Source organism: Psammomys obesus, unplaced genomic scaffold (genome assembly GCF_907164565.1).
Source record: "Psammomys obesus unplaced genomic scaffold, mPsaObe1.curated_primary_1811, whole genome shotgun sequence".
Taxonomy (NCBI): Eukaryota; Metazoa; Chordata; class Mammalia; order Rodentia; family Muridae; genus Psammomys; species Psammomys obesus.
This window is the reverse complement of record NW_026596079.1, coordinates 3,246,103-3,269,413: the sequence shown is the minus strand read 5'-3', so window position 1 is coordinate 3,269,413 and position 23,311 is coordinate 3,246,103. Positions and strand designations below refer to the sequence as shown.

General features: G+C 38.9%; 1 protein-coding gene across 17 annotated transcripts in view; it reads right to left on the bottom strand.

Moving 5' to 3' along the window:
- The window catches only part of Ptk2 (protein tyrosine kinase 2), a 152,490-nt gene extending 135,719 nt beyond the window's left edge, over positions 1 to 16,771 (bottom strand). For 6 of the 17 annotated variants that reach the window (XM_055626577.1, XM_055626576.1, XM_055626586.1 and 3 more), the window contains exons 1-2: positions 16,449 to 16,753; positions 4,240 to 4,466 (exon numbers count right to left, since the gene is read on the bottom strand). In XM_055626577.1, coding sequence (XP_055482552.1) covers positions 4,240 to 4,466; positions 16,449 to 16,548 — 327 coding nt within the window. In that variant the 5' untranslated portion in view covers positions 16,549 to 16,753. Of the gene's footprint in view, positions 1 to 4,239; positions 4,467 to 16,448 lie in introns of all 17 variants that reach the window. The other 11 variants (XM_055626581.1, XM_055626579.1, XM_055626580.1 and 8 more) reach the window with 4 other exon arrangements.
- Positions 16,772 to 23,311: the final 6,540 nt, after the last annotated feature.

Sequence of the window (23,311 nt, the reverse complement as noted above, 5' to 3'; positions counted from 1 at the left end):
GTGAAGCATGCTGAACCCCAAATGTGATCTATGCATTTATAAAAGCTCTATGCACCAGCTGAATGTGCTTTGAATGAGGCAAGAACAATACTCAATGAAAGTAAACTGGGTGTTTTCTCATCAGACTTCACTCTGGAATTAAAATAAGGAAAAGATTTGGTATATTTCAACCCTACCCACCCACAGCCACAGGATAAACTGTAGGAGGAGAACTATAGGTCAGTATACCTACTCACTTTCTTTTCAAACATTAGCTAGGAGAGAAAGAAGCCTCTGTCGGGGAGGCCTAGTTTTACATACGCCTGGCCAATGTCATCTTGGGCATGTGGAAAAAAGCCCCATTTTGTTTAGCAAAACAAAAGTGTAGCTTCCTTAGCCAAATCCTCTAGAAAAGTACAGGTGCCTACAGAGACCAGGAGAGGAGTTGGATCCATTAGCTATAGTTATATATGGTGTGAAGCAATAGTCCTCTGTCAGAGCTATACACACTCTTAACTTCTAGGCCCTCTCTGAGTCCTATGTTCTTTGAGTTTATTTAATTTTATTTTTTACTTATTTATACTGTGTGTGTTCGTGGGTGTGTACGTGCATGTACATGCAAGCGCTCATGAGCGCCAGAAGAGGGCCTTGAAATCCCAGAAGCTAGAGTGCTCTGAAGAACATCAAACTCTCTTTAACAGTGAAGCACCTCCTTAGCCCTGTTCTCTGAATTCTGAAGCCAGACACCTACACTTCTTCCCTAGCTATGAAAGGGGTGGATGACATTTTCTACTAGAAAGCAGCTTCATCTATAAAGAAAGGTCTTATTTAGCGTAACAACCTAGCTAGGTCTTCTGGATAGTATACTATAGCTTCCAGGCCAGCATTTGATACTTCACCAACCCTTCACACTAACAGAGGTTCTGTCTTCCTTTAACCTCCTGAACCAACCTCTACTGCTTAAAAACTGCTAAAAGGTGACAGCTTCTCCTCTCTCAACCTTCACAGAATCTGGGTTGGCCTTTGTCTTGAGGGAATACTATGGCTGGTTTGATCTTCTATCAAGGACACTAGAATTTTCTCCTTATTAGCAATAAAGCTGTATCACTGTCCTACCCCTATTGGGTTAACTGGAATAAAGCTTTTTATCTCCTGGAATTTTCCTTCATACTTACGACATAGCACTGCTTGGCACAAGAAGAATAACTTTTGTATTGTCTTGGCTTTCCATGCACCTTCCTCACAAAGCTTAAGCACTTCTAGCTTTGTATTATAAATAAGAAATGCAAGCTTTCATATCACTTATACTGTTTATAGACTACTGAAGAGATTATATGCAAAATTTCAATGGTGTTATACCTCAAAGAACGGGTAGGGAACTCAAAGAAGAGAGGTAGTACATACAGGAGTCAGGACATACACACAATTTATCTAGTAAGTTTGCTTTCTTATACAGGTGTGGTGCATGGATCCCCCAAACAATTAAACAAACATCAAAACATCTAATTGAATTCATCATAGCATATAAAGAAAGAAAAAAAAAGTAAGTCTGGAATATTGTGAAAATTACTGAAATGTGACACAAAGAAATGATGAACAAACTTGCTACTGGAAAAAAATGGCACCAACAAATACTCTACTTAGGGCTGACATGAGCCTTTTTAATTTGTTTGTTTGGCAACGGCATGACTAAATAAAATGCACAATAAATCAAAGTATTATGAAGGGAGGTACAGTCAGACAGACAGAACTGAGGATGAGTACAAGAGCCCAGTACATGACAAAGTACAGAGCAGAGCAAGATCAGGACTAAACTCTTAAGAAAATGTGAAGACTTAAGACAGATACAAACTAGACTGAAAGGTCATGTAACAAGGCCCTGACACAGTCTCTTCTGAGATCACTTTCTCCATGTTCATTATACCACATAAAAGTTCTTCCAAGAAAGCCTATACTGCTAACTTTTCACATCCTCTGTAGGCAGCACCTGTGTGTTAGAATCCTGACTGGACAGTTCATCTGGTGTCAGTTTTGGAGAGACCAGTGATTTCCTTAAACACTCTAAAGATGCTCTTATAGCATTTTTCCCCATCTGCTGTTACACAGGAAATATGGGTAAATGGTTCTTTCTTCTAGGTAAGAATTCTTTGTGTTTGGAGGACTTGAAGTTTTCTTTGTCACTATTCTAAAGTATTACGACAATGCTCCTGGGTTAATAATTCTAATACTGCACAGTTTTGGCTAATGGTTCCTGTTCTGAAGTAATGACACATATGTCTCCAGGATATCTGCTGAAATTCTGAACAATGTATATACATGCTATCCACCAACAAGGGCTCTTGAGTTGTTTAATATTGAACAAAATATCATGCCAGAACTATTTAATAATTACAGTTGGATACACAGCTTGCACCTAACCTTGGTTACCATTTGGGCACTCACACATATGACAGATGCCCATGTGCCCCATCTCAAAGGTCACACCACCAGAAGACAAGAGGCTTCCTCACACTCAAGTGCTACACATAAAGGTGGAGATGGCCTTCAAGATAGGAAAGACAGCTCCTAACACCTCCATATCCCTAAAAAGGAACATGCCATCCCCCATCATGCTCCTTCTAATAATTAACCTATCATCATAGCCAATCAATAGAGTGATTGTACAGGGATAACAGAAAAGTATAAATTCGTGAAAATTTTAGCTTTAAATAAAATCTATCAATCTCTTTATCTGAATAAAACAGTAAATTAATTTAAATTAACTCATTTAATTATGGTTAAAAAGAAAAGAAGAGAAACTCCTGTTATCTAAGAATGACTATGGATAAGAGGAGAGTGTGAAGAAGGATGCTTCAACACCTCACCAAAGCAAATGCCTTCTGGAAATCCATAGACTCCATTTTCTGAATCCTTATGTTACCTGCTCACTCCTAACTTTCAAAAGTATACTTTCCCTCTGCCTTGCCTGTCTCATCCCTAAATCTCTATCCCTAAGTCTCTATAGCTCTCATTCCCCTTAAAAATCCAGGGACCTTTGCAGTACTAGCTCCAGTTAGGTGCTGGGCCTACCTTCAAGCTTCCTAGTACCCTACCAGCCTGTATACAGTACACCCTAGAGGAAAATACTCTACACTCTGCCATGTCTCTGTCCTACAGATTCTATGCTGTAAAGGCAAGGGCTTCTAAAGGGGCCTCGCTATGTTTAGTGCAAGGGTAGAGATACTTTTAGGAGGGGCTAATGAGGAGTATCCCTGAGGGGTGCTAAATGATTCCAGCACTCTCTTCCTCTTCCTGTTTCCTGGCTCAGAAGTGGAGCATGCTACTTACTATGCTATGTGGCCTTGACAGAGGCTCAAAGCAATAGGACCACTTTCATTACTAGAATCTCAGAACTAAGAGCCAAAATCAACCTTAACTGACTCATAAGCTTTATTACAGTGTCAGAAAATGAACTACTATAAACCTCTCACATCCCTACAACACAGTGCTTGAAATACATCATATATTCAAGATACAGGAATCTGAAGATAAGGGAACACTACCAAATTTACACTTCCTAGAAAAATCATTTTACTTTACAAAATTAGAGGTTATTTCAATTACATTGCTTCCTTGTCTCTTTCAATTTTTTAAACTCATACACATAAAATCTTATTTATTTATTTGTTTGTTTGTTTGTTTGTTCATTTGCCCTTATTTTATGTGCACTGGTGTTTTGCCTGCATTTGTTTGTTTGTTTGTTTGTTTGTTTTCATGTATGTTTTTGAGAGTGTCAGATCTTGGAGTTACAGACAGTTGTGAGCTGCCATGTGGGTTCTGGGATTTGAATCCAGGTCCTCTGGAAGAACAGTCAGTGCCCTTAACCACAGAGATAACTCTCCAACCCCCTCCTTGTCCCTTTTAAGAGTTAAAATAATTAGGTGGGAAAACAAGTAAATTTCAGGGCATGATTAAAATGTGATTTAGTTATTATTTTCCTATGAAAATAATAGTTACATATTAGCAATGTCCTACCTGCTAAGTGCTGGGGAAATCAAACCCAGTGCTTCTCACTATTAGGCAAATGCTCCAACACTGACCACCTTTATCCCTAGCCCATTGGGTATATATCAGAAAGAAAATGTTAACATTTCTACAACATGTGACGATAAATAAGACATTAAATAAAAACTATTTCATCTTTCTGGGGGGTGTGGAGATGGGGGTTATATGCCATTGAAACATAACTATTTAAAATGCCATATGAGAAGACATACTTACCCTGACATCAGTAGCATCTCCATGCCTGATAATACTGGCCCAGGTGGTTGGCTCACTATTGCTTTCAAAATAATGAAAGACTTTTAATACTCGCTCCATTGCACCAGGGGACCGTTCCATACCAGTACCCAGATGAGTCTTAGTACTCGAACTTGGTGTGTGATTCAAGTTTGGGTCAAGATAAGCGGCTGCCATTCTTTTGCTAGACGCTAGGTATCTGTCATATTCTGTTGAGGGGAGGAGAGTGGGGAAAAAAAGATTTTCAGCGTACAATGAGTAGCAATTACAATCCAACAACTATGTTACCAACACTGTCTCCTAGTCACCATTCAGTATTCCATACACAAAGTATTTAAGGAGAATAGAGACTCAGTACCCCACACAATCACTGTGCTTTCTCTCTATACCCAGGGCCTAATATGAGAGCACCATAAAAAAAAAAATCTGTTTAAGGACCAGGACCCCTATTTAACAATGTCAAAACTTTAGTGGTTTTTTTTAAAACTTATACAATGTAATCTCCCCCCTTTGTTATTTGTCATTTGTAGGGATATATCACTGCAAAGGCAAACTTTAACAGTTTGTTGCCTACTTTTCAGGAACTTACCTAAAAGTTCTTTCTTCAAATAAAACTTTAGACTTTATACACACTAAGTACTGGCAACTACAAACAGTAAAACACGGTTGAGCTGAAGAGATGGCTAAGAGCACTTTGCTCTGCAGTCATGAGTACCTGAATTCAAAGCCCCAGCACCCAGGTAGCAAGCTGAGCACAGCTACACATGACTGTAACCCTGACATTAGGAAGCAGAGACATAGAGACATGTTCACTGGCTGACCAAAATGTCAGCTTTTGAGTCAGTAAGAAAACCTCTCTCAAGACAGTGAGGTGTAAAACAGTAGAGAACGACACCTTATACCCTGCTCTGGCATTCTGTGCATTCCCATGTACATAAACACCTGTATCCATATTGTTCAGATATGGTGTGGCTTTCCTATCATTCCTAACTGATAGTGAACTTCCTGTTTCTCTGGATCTTAAAATCTTTTCATCTCCTCTTCCAAAATGTTCCATGGGCCTTAGGTGTAGGAACTGTGTTGTAGATGTATCTTTTGTTGGGGATTCCACCCATGAACACAGAACTACAGGTAATTAGTGATTGCTAAACAAGAGAAATTTAGCCTCTCCCAGGGATAAGGCCCCTAACTAGTTATCTAATATGAAATAGTCCTGAAATTATTTATATATATATACATATATATATACACATATATATATACATACACACACAAGCAACACTAACTAGACTCAGAAAATATTATATGTAATAAATAAAAAAGAGACCACCAATCTAAGAAAGAATGAGATACGTATAGGAAGGGTTAGAGTGAGGACAGAAGAGACAAGAGATGTAACTATATTTTAATTTAAAAGTTTAAATTAAAAAAGACAACACAAATAGAAAAGTACATATGCCATACACATCACAGAAAGAAGAACCAACGCCCTTAATATTTCAGAAACTCCTTAAGTTGTGAGAAATTCACTTTTTAGAAGAGATACTATCTGTGTTGTCAAGGATATAGAAAACAAGAACTCATATGCTGCAGGTAAACTGCTGTGTAAAGCAGCACAATCAATATGAAAGGCGTCCAGCAGGTCCCCAAATGGCTAAACACAACCACTATGTGATCCAAAAATGCCACTGTACAGTGAAAATTCCAAGAAACTGAAAACACATATGCAAATAAAGTTGGCATATTTGGGGCAAAATTGTCCAGAAAAGCCACAGATTTCAAGTGATCCAAACCTCAAAGCCCTCCCCTAGTGACCTGCTTCCTCCAACAAAGCCATACCCACTCCAGCAAGGTTGCACCTCCTAATCCTTCTCAAGTAATGCCACTCCCTAATGACTAAGCATTCAAATATATGAGCCTATGGAGGCCATTCTTTTTCCATACTACCACAATTCCTCTACTAATGTTTTCCAAGATATACTCTTAAGCTCAAAATCAAAATATAAATGTTGGCTAGGGGATAGTCTGTATAAAAGAAAAACAAAACATAAATTTACTCATACATTAAAAAAAAAAAAAAAAAAGGAACTAGAGACTAATGAGACTGGCTACTCATGGTCTGGATAGAGTCACAAAAGAAAAGAGTAGAAATGGAGAAAGGTGAGGTCTGGCACTTCTATGTACAACTGGGCACAGTACTTTTAACTGCCAGTAGCAGAGACAACAGCAAACTTGGCAAGAGTCAACAAGAACTGTGACTACTTGGAGTATGCTCTGTGTCTATCACTAAGCTAAGACAACTATTAAAATGAAATGCTCTTCTACTGTCTAGAAGATTAACGGATTTCAAATAGCTCATTTGTCAAAAGAAAGCACCAAATATTTTTAATTCAAAGACAGAGCGAAATATTCAATCTGAAGATGAAAACAGAGCTGTACTTAGGGTCAAGTTTACACACTTAAAAGTATGTATCAGAAAAAGCTGAAAACCAGTTATCTAAGTACACATGCCTAGCAAAATTTAGAACTGGGGGGAAAAGATCAGGTAATTTGTTTTACAAGAATAAACAGTAAAACTAGTGTACCTCCAAAAGACGACAATCAAGAAAAAAAGGAGCAAGAGAAACTAAAAGTACCAAGAATGAAGAAAAAAAATAAGACAAGTGGGAAGATCTGAGACTATTAAATAAGACATGCAACTACTAATATATGCAACTATTAATATAGCCTTGTTCTTGCTTAATGATTACCAATAACTTTATACGAAGCTGAAATTTTAGATAAAATATACAGTTCTTTGCAAAGCAGTACTAAAGGAAATCAAGAAAACAAACTAAAGTTGAAACCAAGTATAACAGCTACAGCCTATAATCCCAAAATTTGGTGTCTGAGACATGAAAATTGTTGTTGTTGTTGTTGTTGTTGTTGTTTGATTGGCCAAGTCTGGGCCAGAATTCCTGCCCAGTCTGGGCAGGAGTTGGATCTTAAATCAAAACTGTTTAAGTGGCTGGAGAGATGGCTCAGAGGTTAAAGCACTGCTTGCTCTTCCAGAGGATCTGAGTTCAATTCCCAACATTCACATGACAGCTGGCAACTGTCTGTAACTTCAGTTCTAGGGGATCCAACACCCTCAAACAGCTATACATGCAGGCAAAACATCAATGCACACAAAATACAAATAAATCGTTGTTTTAAAAACTAAGCAAACAGAGCAACAGAACCAAAATATCTGGGCAAAGGGGTCTTTTCTGAGACTGATACTCCAACCAAGGACTAAGAATGGAGATAACTTAGAACCTCTGCTCAGATGTAGCCCATGCAGCTCAGTATCTAAGAGGGTTCCCTAGTAATGGGAACAGGGACTGTCTCTGACATGAACTCAGTGGCTGGCTCTTTGATCACCTCCCCCTGATGGGGCAGCAGCCTTGACAGGCCACAGAGGAAGACAAGGTAGCCAGTCCTGATGAAACCTAATGGGCTAGGGTCAGAGGGAAGGGAAGGAGAACCTCCCCTATCAGTGACCTTGGGGAGGGGTATAGGAGAAGATGAGGGAGGGAGGGTAGGATGGGGAGGGGAGGGGGAAAGGGAGGCAGGCTACAGCTGGGATACAAAGTGAATAAACTGTAATTAATAAAAAAAAATTTCTTAAACTAAGCAAACAAATAACTTGGATAAATTTATGAAAAAAATAAATTTACAATGAAAAATCTTTCCACAAAGGGACATTTGAATTTTCCAATAAGTAAAAAGACGAACTTAATCTTATAGATATTCAACAAAGAATATTTGAAATACTTGTGAGACTCACAAAACAATGATACCACAGGGTGTGGTGATACACATCTTTAATACTGGCATTCCAGAGGCAGAGACAGGCACATATCTGTGACCAGTCATCTCTACCGAGAGTTCAAGGACAGTCAGGGCTACAAAGAGAAAACCCTGTCTCAGGAAGAAAAAAGAGGAAAGAAGAAAAAAAAAAAAATCAATCAAACAAAAACAATGTCCCAAAACGTGACAAGGAAGAATACAAGTCAATCTTTCCTAAAAAGTAAAAACTGTGATGAGTTATTAGGAAATTTTATCTAATAATACTTTAACAGGATGCCTCATGGTCAAAAGGTATCATGTATTCAAAGCAAAACAGCATGCAGGCTGGGGAGATAATTTAGTTGGTAAAGTATCCATCTGCCACTCAAGCGTAAGAACCTAAGTTTGATCCCCAGTATCCACATAAAAAACCAGAGCTGGAGGTGGCAATGTGGACAGCTGGCCTAGCTGAACCAATGAGCTCCAGGTTCAATGCTGTGAGAAGCTGTTCTATTCTATCAAAGAAAGCCAGTATTCTGTAAATCTCCCCCACTGCCTTATGAAACTCTAGTGTACAGGTCTATTAGCTTAATCCCTGGAATTCAACTTGATTCTCTATCATACCCTTCCCCTCTGTACTGACATGAACTATCCAATAGCATCAAATTATGAAGTCAAGCTCCCAGCAATAAGGTGAAACACAGTAGAATAAAACTAAGTTAACTTCCTGCTCTGGTATTGTGCTTGCTAGCCTCGTTTGAGTCATGGCACACCATTTTTTAAAAAAGAAACTACATTGCTGGGTTACTTTCTCTTTATTAGTTCTACCATAATCAACAGTGAGAATACTCTTTTAAAAAAAAAAAAGGACTGAGTGGCAAGCAACTAAAGAAGAAATAGCTCTGGCCTCCACAGACAGTGCACATATATGTATGCCATACACACTGGCAGGGGGGGGGGGGGGGGGGGGGGGGAGGGGAACACTGTATTATTAGACAACATGTGCACTTACCTACAAAGAAATTCAAAGAAGGCTGCTAGAAAACTGGTAAGTGAGTTTAGCAAGGCTCCCAGATCCCTAAGTACACTTCTGATCATTCTGGCTTTCTCTTTCCTCCCGATAGTAAAACACAAGTAAGATACAGTATCAGGTTGTTTCTTCTCACTTGAGCCCAGGAGTTTAAGGTCAGTCTGAATAGTACAGTAGATCCCATTTTTGAGAAAATAAAATGTGTGTTTTAACTCCAGTTCCAGGGAGTCCAATACCCTCTTATGACCTCTACAGGCACCAGACATGCACATGGTATACAGACATACATGAAAGCAAAACATTCACACACATAAATAAATGAATCTAAAAAGAAAAAAAAAATTAAAGCTTTCTCAAAGAGGAAATCAAAGACCTGAAATTAGGTATACACCAGTATTTGTAATAAAGGACTAGCTGTGTTTTAATTCTAAACCTGTCACAAACCAATGCCTTTTTTGTTAAGGGGAGGGGAGGTGCTAAGAGCTGAGCTTATAGGCTCACACAGGCTAGCATGCTAAGTGAATACTCTAGTCCCAGCTCTAGAGCAATGCTTTTATAAAACACAATAAAAAAGAATTTCTAGAAAAGTAAACTTAAAAAGATAAATATTGTAACTCAGAATTAAGGTTCTATCATTAGTTAATAAACAGAAAATGTCTGTGAGGCTGCTATAAAGGTTTCCCAATATTTACATAAAGTCACTTAGCCTTATCCAGTTTGGACTGGGCACAATCCCACTGCTAACAATAGTCTATAGGCCTCACACACTTGTCACATCTGGAGGTGACAGCAGATGATGATGTAAGCAATTGCTAGGTTCCTACCGGCAGGCCAGCACAATGGCCTGCATGTTGACAATGACAATCTCACAAAATGATTACAAGAAAGTTATGAACTGATATCCTTCATAAACAAACACAAATAATCTAAATAACAAATATCCTGAATACAATAGCATAAAAAGGGATTGTGCATTATATTTAAGATAGAATTTATTATCAAAAATACAAGGTTAGTATCTTTGTCACTATTCTATTGCTTTGAAGAGATACCATCACCACAGCCACTTTTTAAAAAAAGAAAACATTTAATTGGGGGCCTGCTTGCAGTTTCAGAAGGTTAATCCATTATCATCATAACAAGGAGTATGGCAGCACACAGGGAAGCACAGTACTAGAGACCTTTATATCCTGACCCACAGGCAGCACACAGAAAGAAAGACTCACTTCCTCCAACAATTATACACCTACTCCAACATACCTCCTAATCCTTCCCAACAGTCTACTAACTGACAATCAAGGATTAAAATATATGAGGTAAGAGGTAAGATGGGGGTTCTCTTTCAACCACCACATTCCACTCCTTGGCCCTCATAGACTTGTAGCCATATCATGATGGAAAATGTGTTCAGTCCAGCTTCAAAAGCCCCCATAGTATACCACAGTCTCAACACTATTTAAAAGTACAAAGTCTCTTCTGATACTCAAGGCAATCTCTTAACTACATGTTAACTCTCTGTAAAAGCAAAAAGCAGATTACATATGTCCAACATACAACGGGATAGCATACACATAACATTCAAAAGAGAGGAAAGGGAGCATAGGGAAGAAATTACTGAACCAAAACAAGGCCAAAACCCAGCAGGGCAAACTCCAAAATCTGCATCTCCATGATTCTAATGTCAAGCAGTCTTCAGATCTACTTCTTTCAGCTTTGTTGGCTGCAACACAGTTCTCTCTCTTGGGTTGTTTCCATACCCAGTCAGCAGCTCTCCTTGGCAGTCGTACTACTGCTCTAACATCTCCAACATCTTGGGTTCTGCAATGACATCCACGCTTCACCTGAACAACTTTATGCAACTGCTTCTCCTGACCTCCATACAAGGACTCCCTTGATACACCCCTGGCCTCAGAGGCTTTCCATATATATGAGGAAGGTTCCATAACCCATTTTCTGTATCTTTGACTCTAAAGCCAAAACCATGTGACCAAAGCAGTCAAGTTGTTCTGCTTGCTGGAGCTGGAATCTGGGCCTGCCCCCCTTCAATTACATTTGTATCACTTTTCTGTGGTTGGTGTTTTTCTTTCCTATTTAAGCTTTCCTTTAATTCCTTTTCACAAGTTAAAAGCTCAGCTGGGTTTTGCCCTAAAGTCATCACTCCCTTTATTCCATTCAGCATTAGGCTTTTCTTTAAAACTTTTTATCTTCTTGAGTAAAGGAATTTCTGTCTTCAACATTTCTATTTTCTGGTGCTCCTTTTCTCACCTCAAACTGTACACTTTGTATATCTCTTTGCCCTCCTTGTTTCTTTTCAAATTCTAGGCTGTCTTGAAATCTCCCCTGTGAACACCATTAATCCAAAATTCTTCAAGTTAGCCTCCTCCAGGAGATTCTATCTATCTATCTATCTATCTATCTATCTATCTATCTATCTATCTATCTATCTATCTATCTTGAGCACAGACAGAAAGCAGCCACATTCTTTACAAAAATATCATAATAATGATCCTGTGATTAGCCACTTGCTAATATTCTTCCCCTTTAAGACCTCTTAAGGTAGGCCCCTCCAGGCCAATTGACCCCAGCACCTGTCTTCAATGCTCCTACTAGGATGGCCCAGTAAGTACTGCTTAGATCAACCACTTTTCTAGTCCAAAGTCCCAATAGTCTTCCTAGTCCAAAGACTTTCATATTCCTCCAAACAACACGATCAGGCCTGTCACAGCAATACTCTACTTCTGTTACTAACATTATCCTTAATCACTGTTCTATTGCTGTGAAAAGACACCATGACCAAGGTAAATCTCAAAAGAGAAAGCACTTAATTAGAGGCTTGCTAACAAGTTTCAGAAAGTTAGAATGTGATCATCAGAATGGGGAGGATAGTGGCACGAAGGCAACCATGGTTCCAGAGAAGTAGTTGAGAGCTTACATCCTCATCCACAGGCAACAGGCAGAAAAAGAAAGACACTGGGCCTGGTGTGGGATACCAAACCTTCAAAGTACACTCTTCCAACAATGGCACACATACTCCAACAAGGCCACATCTCCAAATCCTCCCCAACTGTTCACCAGCTGGGAACCAAGCATTCTAATATATAGGCCTATGGGGGTACAGTCTACCCACCACAACAGTTGGCTTAGCACTCAAAACTTAATACATGTCAGACTGGGCTATATATACCTCACTGCTTCAGCATTAGCCTAGTACCTGCAAAACCTGGATTCAATCCCCACCATCAAAAACATCTTTTTTAAAACACTGTAATAGATCACACTGTGGTTGTTTTTAAGTCATGTGATCAATCAATTTAAATTCATGGGTAAAAATATCTTTTTTACTAGAAATAAAGCCTCATGAAACAACAACAAAAAAAAAAAAACTAAAAGAAAACTATTACAATTAATAATAAAAATAATAATTTAAAATACAGGCAAAACTGTTTAGGGCTAACACATTTAGCCCTAAACAATTTCTTCCTGAAATCAACACAAAGACACTTCCTCCCATTACTTCCTCACAGTCAAAACAAATACTGATAATAAGTCAAGGGGAAAATGAGATGAAGAGATGCTAATGCCCACTGCAATATTATGGTGAGGGGCTGCTGCTTTGTTCACAACAAAAAAGAGCAGGGAGCGCACAACACAGTCTTCCTGTTAAGACATCAGAGGCAACATGTATCTGCTTGCTCCACTGGAAAAGACAGCTGTGTTTCCTATGGGATGACTGACTACTCCTCTCATTCAGCTTTTTTTTTTTTTTAAGAAAAAATAAATTAGAATTGATCTGCAACTTAGATTATTTCTTGCCAGACAAGAAAGTCAGGGAAAAAATTACAGCCCTAGTTTCTTACAGCCACACTGCCACTCCATCAAGACTCTTTTGTCATGCATTTTTAAGAGGGAATGCTAACCAACTGAGATAATGCAGGGGAAAAAAATGGTAACTATTTAGTGAAATATTCAAATAGTGTAAAAGAATTGACAATAGCTGAAGATCAAAGCCACACCACATACATGCATACATTCGTCAGCTACCCACTCTACAGGCCAGCTACTAAGCTAAATTCTACACATACACTTTCATTTCCAGAAGAAAACCAAACACAAGCACAGTGAAATTAGAATGGCCAATATAATATTCTAAAACCAGGTTTATCCAAATACAATATAAGCAAATGAATAGAGCTCTAGAAGAACCTTTAAAGTAAAACTTACTCTATAAAGAATGCATTAACAAATATTAAAGTAATACCCATTTGTGCCAAGTATTAATCAGGAATAAAAAAAATCTGACATCATCCCAGACAATGTTAAGTTTAGTAAGGAAAGAAGAAACCAGACAAGTTAACTATAAAATGACATGTCATAGTACATGCTGTGCCAGGGCAGAAATGCAGGCTCTGGAGTAAGACAATAGCTCAAAACTGAAGAAGGCAAGAAAGTCAAGATGAGGTGAAACCTGTGGGGCACAGGAGAAATGTGAAATTTCATACAAATCTAATAAGGCACTAACCAGCTTTAAGCAGGAAAATACCAGATTTCTGCACAAAATCTGAAGGATGAACAAACATATATGGACACAGTGAGACCCGATCTTAACAGAGAGGGAAATTGATTGATTCAAGATATACACTGGATACAGTATAACCAGAATAAAATGATGAACTTGTGCATGGAAAGAAAGTCAAAAAGTCATCCTAGATCTATAGCATGAATAAGTGCATTGAGAGCCCAGTGTGTATTAAGACAGGAAGACTTGGGACAACAACTAAGAGTCCCATCTCTGAAACGTAACTGATGTTCATGCATAATACAACTATATATACCAAGAAGCAGTTGCCATTCCAGTATAATAGAGAAAGAAAAACATACTACTTAGATGGACAGATGGATGAACAGGTAAATTTTTTAATTTTTATTCAAAGTATGACTTCAACCAGAAAAGTCAAAAGACCATAAAATCTCTATCACTGGGAAAAAAATTAAAGAAACCAGAAAATATACTTTTTCCTAACAACGAAACCTCTGATGACACTTAGTAATTGTCATCATTTTGTCCAGATGGAACAATGTACAAAAAATCAGAAAACTACACAAGCTGGTTTTACCTACCCAACATTTTGCAACCTAATGTTCTGAGAGAACATTTACTTAGTATTCTTAATTAATACATGTTTATGCCTAGGAAATCACAATGTAGGCACATATCTCTCTTATGATATTTTAAAGCACAATCTTCATGGGTGATTCTTTATACTAAACCCAACAATATACTACACTATTAAAGAACAAGCCTGTGTGTTAAAGGTACCTTGAAGATCCACTTCAAAGTATACAAATATAGGTCTGTTGTACTATTTTTAGCCTGTCCTGGTAAGACTCTCATGTCTTCTTAAAACTGGGACACTGCTATGTGTTTTGAGGTTAATGTGACTCATTGAATCAAATGCGTGGTTTAGACTGTCCATTTGCAGGCAGATATTTCTATATTCTTTGGACCTGAGCTTTTAACTTCAACTACACAGTTACTGTTATAGTTGAAATAACTAAGTCAGCTAATTCTTTGTTCTTATCATGAAAACAGTATAAACAAGCATGGGGACAAGCGTCCTACCTTCTTGTCCTAATGAAAGAAGGTAAAACGAGCAGTCAGAGACAAGTTTAAAGACAGCTGCACTGGGCAATCACTGTTCAGCTAAGAGGGCAAGGTGACAAGCTCCTCCACTTGAAATACCAGAGCAAAACTATCCAAAGAGGAGGAGGAGCTGGCTCTGCACATAGAAATGGAACCACTGTGTCCTTTGATGTGTCCCAGTTCCCATCCTCGCTCTGAGATCTCTTTGCCTCAGTCTGTCATCTACCAAAAGTTACATTTTAATCAAAACTCAGCTATTCGTATTTTCTCTAATAGTTTGCAAACACTTGAAAAGCAACTCACTTTGATCAATTTCTTTGTGATAAGCCAAAACACTACTATCTATTTTCTGTCTCAAGTTCTTATTTTTAGAGCCACTTTGAGTAGGAAATCCAGTTGCTAACTATTCAACACCCCACTGGTCTAGGTGTGCAGCTGTTAGCCAGCTGCAGTCTGTAAGGGAACCTGGAACATTTTACTGCACCCATGTAGTACAGAGGTGACATTCTGTATACAACCTATATATTCTTCAGTAACCCTGAACTCTGCCTCAGTTATGTTTATTTGCTTTATATGGTCCTGACCATCACAAAACTACAATTGTAAGAAGTCTATGTCTTTTAAATGTTAAGAGCTTCAATTTAAATGAACAAAATCTTTATTCTGAGTACCTATGTAATAAAAATTACAGGTGCTTTATTCACATACTATCACACTAAATAAAGCAGTTCCTATGTTGAGAGATTTGGTACCAAAGCCTAGAACAAGTAACAAAGACAACTCAACCAATAAAAACTAATCTTGAAAACTGCAGTGTGACAGAACATATCCTAGTCTAGAAGTACTAATATATCTAACCTAAAAACTAAACAGAGTAAGCCTGTATTTCATTCATCAAAGCACAGCTCTTGCCCAATTGTAGATTCTTCTTTTCTTTCTAAGTAGCTTAGCACAGTACCTAAATACATTTCACTTAACAACATTTTTATAAAATCTTGCTTTATATAAATACTTCATTAACTATGTTAATGGCTTAAATATTCACCACTATGCTAACAAAACAACTTCTAGATAAATTTGTCTGTCCTGAGGTATGCACTACTCTTACAGCTTTCTTTGATTTAACTATGCTTTCTAAATGCTTCCTTTAGTGCAAGAATAAAAATGTCCTACTTCGTATTTACATTTCTGCACGAATACAAATTCTCACACTAAAGAAAAAATTTTTCACTCACAGTATTCTTGACCTATGGTAATAAACACAAAACAACAGAGCTTCAAGTAAAACACACAATGCATATAGACAATAAAGAAATTCTACTTTAAAACAACTAAGTCAGCATTAACATTTTCTTCTCTGGTCCTAAAGTTAAAGCTAATCACTTTGTTCTTTAAAAGCTTCTACAGCACAGAATAGATAATGGTGTCCTGAGTAAAAGGAAAAAGGAAAAATACATGACTTACGCAGAGGACAAGCACAGAAAAATGATTTAGATCATTTAATCGCATTTCCACACAAACATTTCATTTTCTACTTGCAAAGCCACCTAACTGGTTTTATGCACCAGCTGTAAGCTTATACACCACATCCTTTTTCCCCTTGAATATAGTTGTAACTCTAAATTCTGAAAGAACTATTATTTAGCTTTTTTAGTACAAAAGCATGAAGTGACGTAAGCACAAACTGAACAGATCTTTAAGTTGTTATACCTTTAGCCCAACACACTGGAAATGGACTACAGCCGCTTTTCTCCATACAGATGGCACCTGTAGGTTTCAGGGCCTCTTGGCCTGCCCGTTCCAACAACATACACCCAATCCTATCAAGATCAAGCCAGGAGTCCGCACACAAAGTCCCAGTTCATCGCTCCGACAGCATTTGCTTGGATCCAAAGCAAGACTAAGCTTCCCCTGTGCTCCTTTTTCAGAGCCTGAAGCACGGTTTGAGAGGTGCTCCTTCTGTAACCGTTTCCAGCAGCTCCACGGTGGCCTCTCAGTTACTGAATCTTCTGCTTCCGCAATCTGAAACACAGACCGTCCTGGCCAGATTAAGCCACTGAACAGAATGAAACCAGCTAGTCATGCGACCTTATGGGTCTGTGTTCCTAGATTCATTCAGGGAAAGGGAGAGGAGGAGGGAGAAAAGGGAGGAGAAAAGAAGTCCCGGAGCCAGCACCTTATGAATATGCTAATCTCGCCCTTCTGTTCACTTCATCTGGCAGACTTCTGTTTACAAAATGACAGTCGACTCTAAAATTGAGTAAGCTGCAAGCAAATCCAGTCTGACCCAGATCAACTGTCCATAGATGGTTCCTAAACAATTCCTGTCTACAGAATCATGCCACTGGAACTTTACCAGACTAAAAATAATTAGTCTTAGTCTAAAAATAATTAACTTGATGCAATAAATATTGAAAAAATAATAACAATCAAAGTAAAAATTAAATGTGGAGGAGATAACCCATACGAGTCCAAATACCTCAGAGGTTAAAATAGTTCCTTCACAATATTTCTTTCACAATACACAGCGGTATATACACACAGACTATGGAAAAAACAAAAACCAGAACTTAAGGTAGCCAATTTATTTTAAAATATGTTTAAAAAGTAATGAGGGATCCAAGATACAAGACTTCTTATTCTAGCTTCAAATATGATTTCTTTTTCTAGCCTAAAGATGAGTCCTATCTCACACTGAAGTAGGACAGAAACTATTTTCACAATCTGTATCAGAAGCCTTTTTTTTTTTTTAATGCAAAACTACTTACTTTTTCCATTCAAACTGAGAGAGAAGTCAAGATCACGACAAAAATCAAGCTATTTTAACATATTCCACAGGACAGCATCAGGACAGCGGGTAAGGAGTTCTTGGTTAGCACTTTGTCCTTCAAGGGAGCATACGTAGTACACACTGAAGCTCCACAGTTCTAGCTTGCCTAGTATGTGGGTGACTGCAGTCACACAATCTCTCCAACAACCTAACTCAAATACTTTACTGTGTAAACAGTCAAGGATTTTCCTATTAATTTATTAACTTATGAAAACTGGAGCTGAACAAATACTTAGAATAAGAGGCATGTTTGTACCCAGCAATGTTCAAGACAGTTTCCTTCAGTCCCAGTGACACTTGTGATGATGCCTTTGACTCTAAGCTCCACTCAGACTCCAGTGGCCATTCCTGAAACACCATGAAAACACATTATTCCCAGGTATGACTATGACCCTAGAAGAAAGAACTACAAAAATATTGCAAGCAGACTGAGAGAACAGAAGAAGCTAGCAAAAGAGCCAACAGACACAAAGAGGTATCCTGGGCAATACCCACTCATTACAGAGGAGGCAGGGTCACAGAGAACTATTGCCATCCTGGAAGAAGTAAGCATACCAAGCAAAACCACAATCTGCCGCACCACATGAACATGTCTTGGAGATTAACCTCAGCCATTACACAAGTCATCCAAGCCAAAAGTAGTCTTCTGAAAACGTATGACTCAGAAACCACCACCACCATCACAAGCTACTCCCACTGCCAGACTATACTCTGCACCCCACTGAACCTAAGTGTTCATTTAAAGCACCTTCTGAGCCAGAGCAGTGCTATTGCATGGCCTCCACCATGAGGACATGGAGAAAGAAAAACATGCTCAGCTGTGATCCAGGGACTCTGAACCACCCACCAACTCAGGAACCATTTTTTTGAGCCCAATTTAATGACTGCCTTAGGACTCCCAGAGCAGAATAAAGAGTGGGCCAAGCAAGGAATGAGGGAGTTAGAGCTAAGGCTCTGGCAATAACAGTGGAGGGGACAAGCACAACCCTGAGAAAAGAGAACAGGAAGAAAGGGCAGAATAAACCCAGTTTCTGGTTTTAATCCATGGATGTGGCTCTCTCTGCAGCCTCCCAATAACTTATTCACTGTCTAAATATTCCCATCTTTTAATGTGAGCCTCCCCCCACCAAGACAGGGTAACAGAGCCCTGGCTGTCCTGGACTCACTTTGTAGATCAGACTGGCCTCCAACTCACAGAGATCTGCCTGCCTCTGCCTCCCAAGTGCTGGGATTAAAGGCATGCACCACCATGCCCAGCAATGTGTAAGTTCTAAGGAGTGGAAAAGTCAGGTATAAAAGATGACTAATTTCTATAGTCAGTCAGAGAACAGATGATTAAAGGTATACATAGTACTCACTGGAACTGATGCAGAAGTTTAAAAAAAGCTGAGAAACCACTGGCCCACTGAGGAGTCATGGAGTCAAATGATAGCTGGAAAAAGTGGAGAGGAGATACACTACTAGTAACCAGAATGATTGCCTTAACTTTTTCTAATATTATAGTTATAGCTAGACATAAACCCTAAACCTTTAGTCCCAATACCTAGGAGGCAGAGGATGGAGGATCTGTGAGTTCAAGGTCAGCCTGGTCTACATAGAGATCCTGTCTCAACAAACAAACAAAAAAATCAATAGTTATAATCAAAATAATAACCCTTAGTCTAAGAAACAATCCCAGAGAGGTAACTGCTTCCTCATTTTGATAATTCAGAGGGGTCAAGCATTTTAAAAGAACAGATAAAGACCTAAATGCAAACACTAAGAAATTTTCTGTTCCCTATTCCTGTGACATACACAGGGTCAGCTTTCACTAAAAATTCTGTGCCGTTCCAATTAAATTAGCTTTAGAATAGTTAAATGCAACTCTGATAAATCCTACTTCACAAGTAAACCCATTAAATTAAAATATACACGAGAGATAGTGCTATTTGTAGAAACCCAAAATCCTCATCCGTAGTCATTCTTGTCTTCTTCAAAGAGATCTGTCAGAAACCCCTTATCACTACCTTCAGAACACAGCCAGTGTCTATGTACTTTTCATTGCCTACTGCTCACATTCTAGTCTAGGCTCCTGCAGGACCACAGCTACAGCCTCCAATCTGCTTCCTCAGATTCTATCCTAAACCCAGCAGGTGCTGATCTCTCAAAAGAGCAAGCATGTAGTTCAGTCCTCTGGATATCACCAACAATTACCCAACTTGCCCAGTATAGGTACCAACATTCTTAGCAGCGTATGTGAAGACCTGTGTGACATGGCTCCACCTGCCTACACCCTCTTCATGCTTATCTATCTGCTGGTTTCCTCAGCACTTCTCTCTGGCCCCCTAGCACCTCAGCACTGTCCAAGAGTCTGCCTCAGTTATCACAACCATGCCCTTTCCCCCGCCATGCCTTGTGCCTTGTCACCTACTCAATGTGTTCTGTCCTGAGGATGCATCTGAAATCACAAAGCCTATCTACTTTTCTACTCCATTTCCCCACATGGTTCACTGATGCATCACTTTCTGTTCAGCTGCCCCCATCACAGGCAAGCTCTGACAGAGGTAAAAGTGTCTAGTCTAATCTCCAGCATCTTACTATGTATCAGCTACCACAGAGGGGTGGAAGCCGCGTTCTACCAACCTCCAGTCGCCTTAAAGTAATAAGATAACAGACGGAATTTGTGGGGTTTTTTTCTCCCAGGCGACAGAAAATGTATGGTATAAGTAATATATAGTAATGGTGTGTCCTGTCTCCATCCTGAACACCATGTCACCTCCAGGTCCCACTGGTCAGAGGCTGATGAACAGTAACAGAATGAATATGAAAAAGAAAAGGCAACGGAGAGCCTTTAAAAAGCTACAGACTATCTATATCCCAGCTATGCAATAAATCACAGGTGCAGTGCTCTGAAACTTCTAAACTTCCACTGCAGAAGTACCAAGTGCAAAATCAGACCAGGAAAAAAATAAAAGGCTAGTAAACAATGCTATGAGCAAGATCAGTATGCAGAAAAGTAATTCTAAAATCCTCCAAATGCTGCACACAACCTGTCTAACCTGGCCTGCAAGTCGCTGGAAATGAACTTTTTTTTAAATTTTATTATTTTTAATTATATGTACGGTATGTGTGCAAGTTTTCAGAGACTCCAGAATAAGGTATTAGATCCCCTGGAGGTGGAGTTTTAAGCAGCTGTGAGCCACCTGATGTGGGTGCTGGGAACTGAACTCCAGTATGTGCTCTTAACCACTCAGCCATCTCTCCAGCCCAGAATAAACATTTTAACAAATGAATTGCTTATAAATGTCAACAAAAGTAAGTCATAAAAATAAGAAACTGACTGTCACATTTCTTATAATGCTACAGTGCTTTATATGTTAGACTTACACACAAACACATCAGAATACTTTCAGAAACAATAAAAAAATATAGAAATGCCCTATGTCAGCCAACTAGAGAAATATCTAGAAAAAATAATATTCATACTCACATGAATATTTCTAAGTCTGTGACCTATGTTTGCATAAGGAATTAAACACAACACTTCCAATCAACATCCAGTGTTTGTAATATATGACAACTTTACAGTGCTAGGAATCTCGTAATAAGCTTACATCTGTAACATTACTAATTATCATTTCTCTCACTGCATCTCATTGCTTCAACTAAAAAACACTTTTCTTAGTATAATTAGTCTATCAACAAATATTAAGGCCTGACAGGCGTTAAGTTTCTATTAGTGGAAATAAAGGATATAATACCTTCTACAATTAAAGCCTCCTAATACAACAAACTCCCAAAAGTGCTGGAAAGACCACTGTTCACCTTCCTGCCAGGTTTGTAACAACTGCTGTATCTCTCTTCTATCATTCCGCAGGAAGCTGGGGAAGATAAGTGAATATAAGACAACTACCTGTGAGACAAAGAATCATGACCAGCAGGAACCTCAGTTTTTGTGTTTGTAAAACAAGGACACTGCTAATACCCACCCATCCTCTACCAGCACTGACTGCAAGCCAGCCAGCCACAACACTAATGTGAGTACCAAGTGACAACTTGCTGTGTACTAGACCTTGATCAGAACACTTTTAAAATGTCTGCTCACCTGATTTTCCCTAACAACCCAAGCAAGCAGATACTATCACCCTATTACCACCACGCCAATCTTAGTTTCATGGGTGAAGAAACTAAAGCACAGAGAAGCCAGTGAATGTACAACCACATCTAGGCACCACGGCCCCAATCTGTGTCCTTCCCCACTTGACATCAACACTTGTGGCAGTTTTCTCAATTAATAATTCCAGCTACACAAACCCTATGACACACTAACAAGTGAAGAGAGAAACTGGGCAGTCTCACCTACTATTTATTAAACTACTAATCAGAAGCCTAATAGGGATACTCAAAGGCACCAAGCCCTCAGAAAGCAGGCAGAATTCACAGAAGCCATCTCCTGTAACATCACCTACTCCCAGACACTACAAGGGTTCCAGAAGAGGCTGGAAATAGGCTCTGTTCACAAGGTTCATTTTGTATATAGAGGACAAGTGAATAATAAGTGAAGACCAAAGGGACAAGACAGAAAGAACAAACACAGGCTGCTTCTACCTGGTACCTAACAGTGGCTAGTGTCACTTCAAGTATCCTGCTGTATTTGCCTCTTCTCTTTTTGTGCAAAGAACTAAGTAAGCACTAGAGATCAGAATAGAATTAGAACAGAAAGAAGTTCATAGCTCACAAAGAGCACCAGGATAAATCAGAGTGCTCACAGTCCTGGAATGTGGGAGAAAGAAACCCCCTCAACTGGGGCCCAGGGTATGGGGCTTGATCCTCAGAGAAGGTAAGAAAGTTTTTCCCTAAATAGAAGCTAAAGGTAGGAATTTGGTACTCTCACCCAAGATGTCGTGAAGTAAAATAGCATGGTTCTTCTCAGTTCTCTGAGGCAAAGCATTTTACACAAGTAAAGGTGTTTAAGATCCAGAAGAGCAAAATACAGCAACTGTGCAGCTTTATACAAGTGACTGTAAAATTCAATCCTTGATTTCCTAAACAAGGAACCACTGATGTTGAAAACTGGAAACATATAGGAGCTAATGTAATAAAGGCTCATGAAAGGGAAGATAAAATCCCTATCAATTATTTTGCAAGATAAACTACAGTAATATATTGCTTGGACCCTCTTAAGAGGATCATAAAAAGAAAATTTAAAAATCCTCTGCAGACACATCTTGGCAGGTCTTGATAGGGCAGGACAAGTGAACTCTGGAGCCACTCAGGAAAGAAGCTCTGAGCCTCTGGATGCACAAACTTGTGGCCCTTTGCTTCAGAGCTGTAACCTGTGCACCTCTCAACCTCAGCAATCCCCCAAAACCCCAAACCTCAGCTCCCCCAAATGAGCATCAGGGCTCATATGCTCCAGAGCTTAGTTTTTGTTTTCCCTCTCAGAGGTAATGACCCAGTGTAGATTGATCAATGGCTCCTTCATGGGGGAAAAATTAAAACAGGACTAACCACTAGTACAAGAACAATTACAACTAAGACATACAGAACCTTCAGTTAATCCTTGGAACTCCCCTATTTTTGTAATTCATAAAAGAGTAAAAGATAAATTTTGACTATTATATGACCTCAGGGACATGAACGCTACTATGAAAATTACTTTGGGGAAGGGGGTCCTCCAGACAGGGATGCTCAAAACTACTATGATTCCTCAAGGACATTACATTATTATACTTGACTCAAAAGACTGTTTTCTTCATTCTTT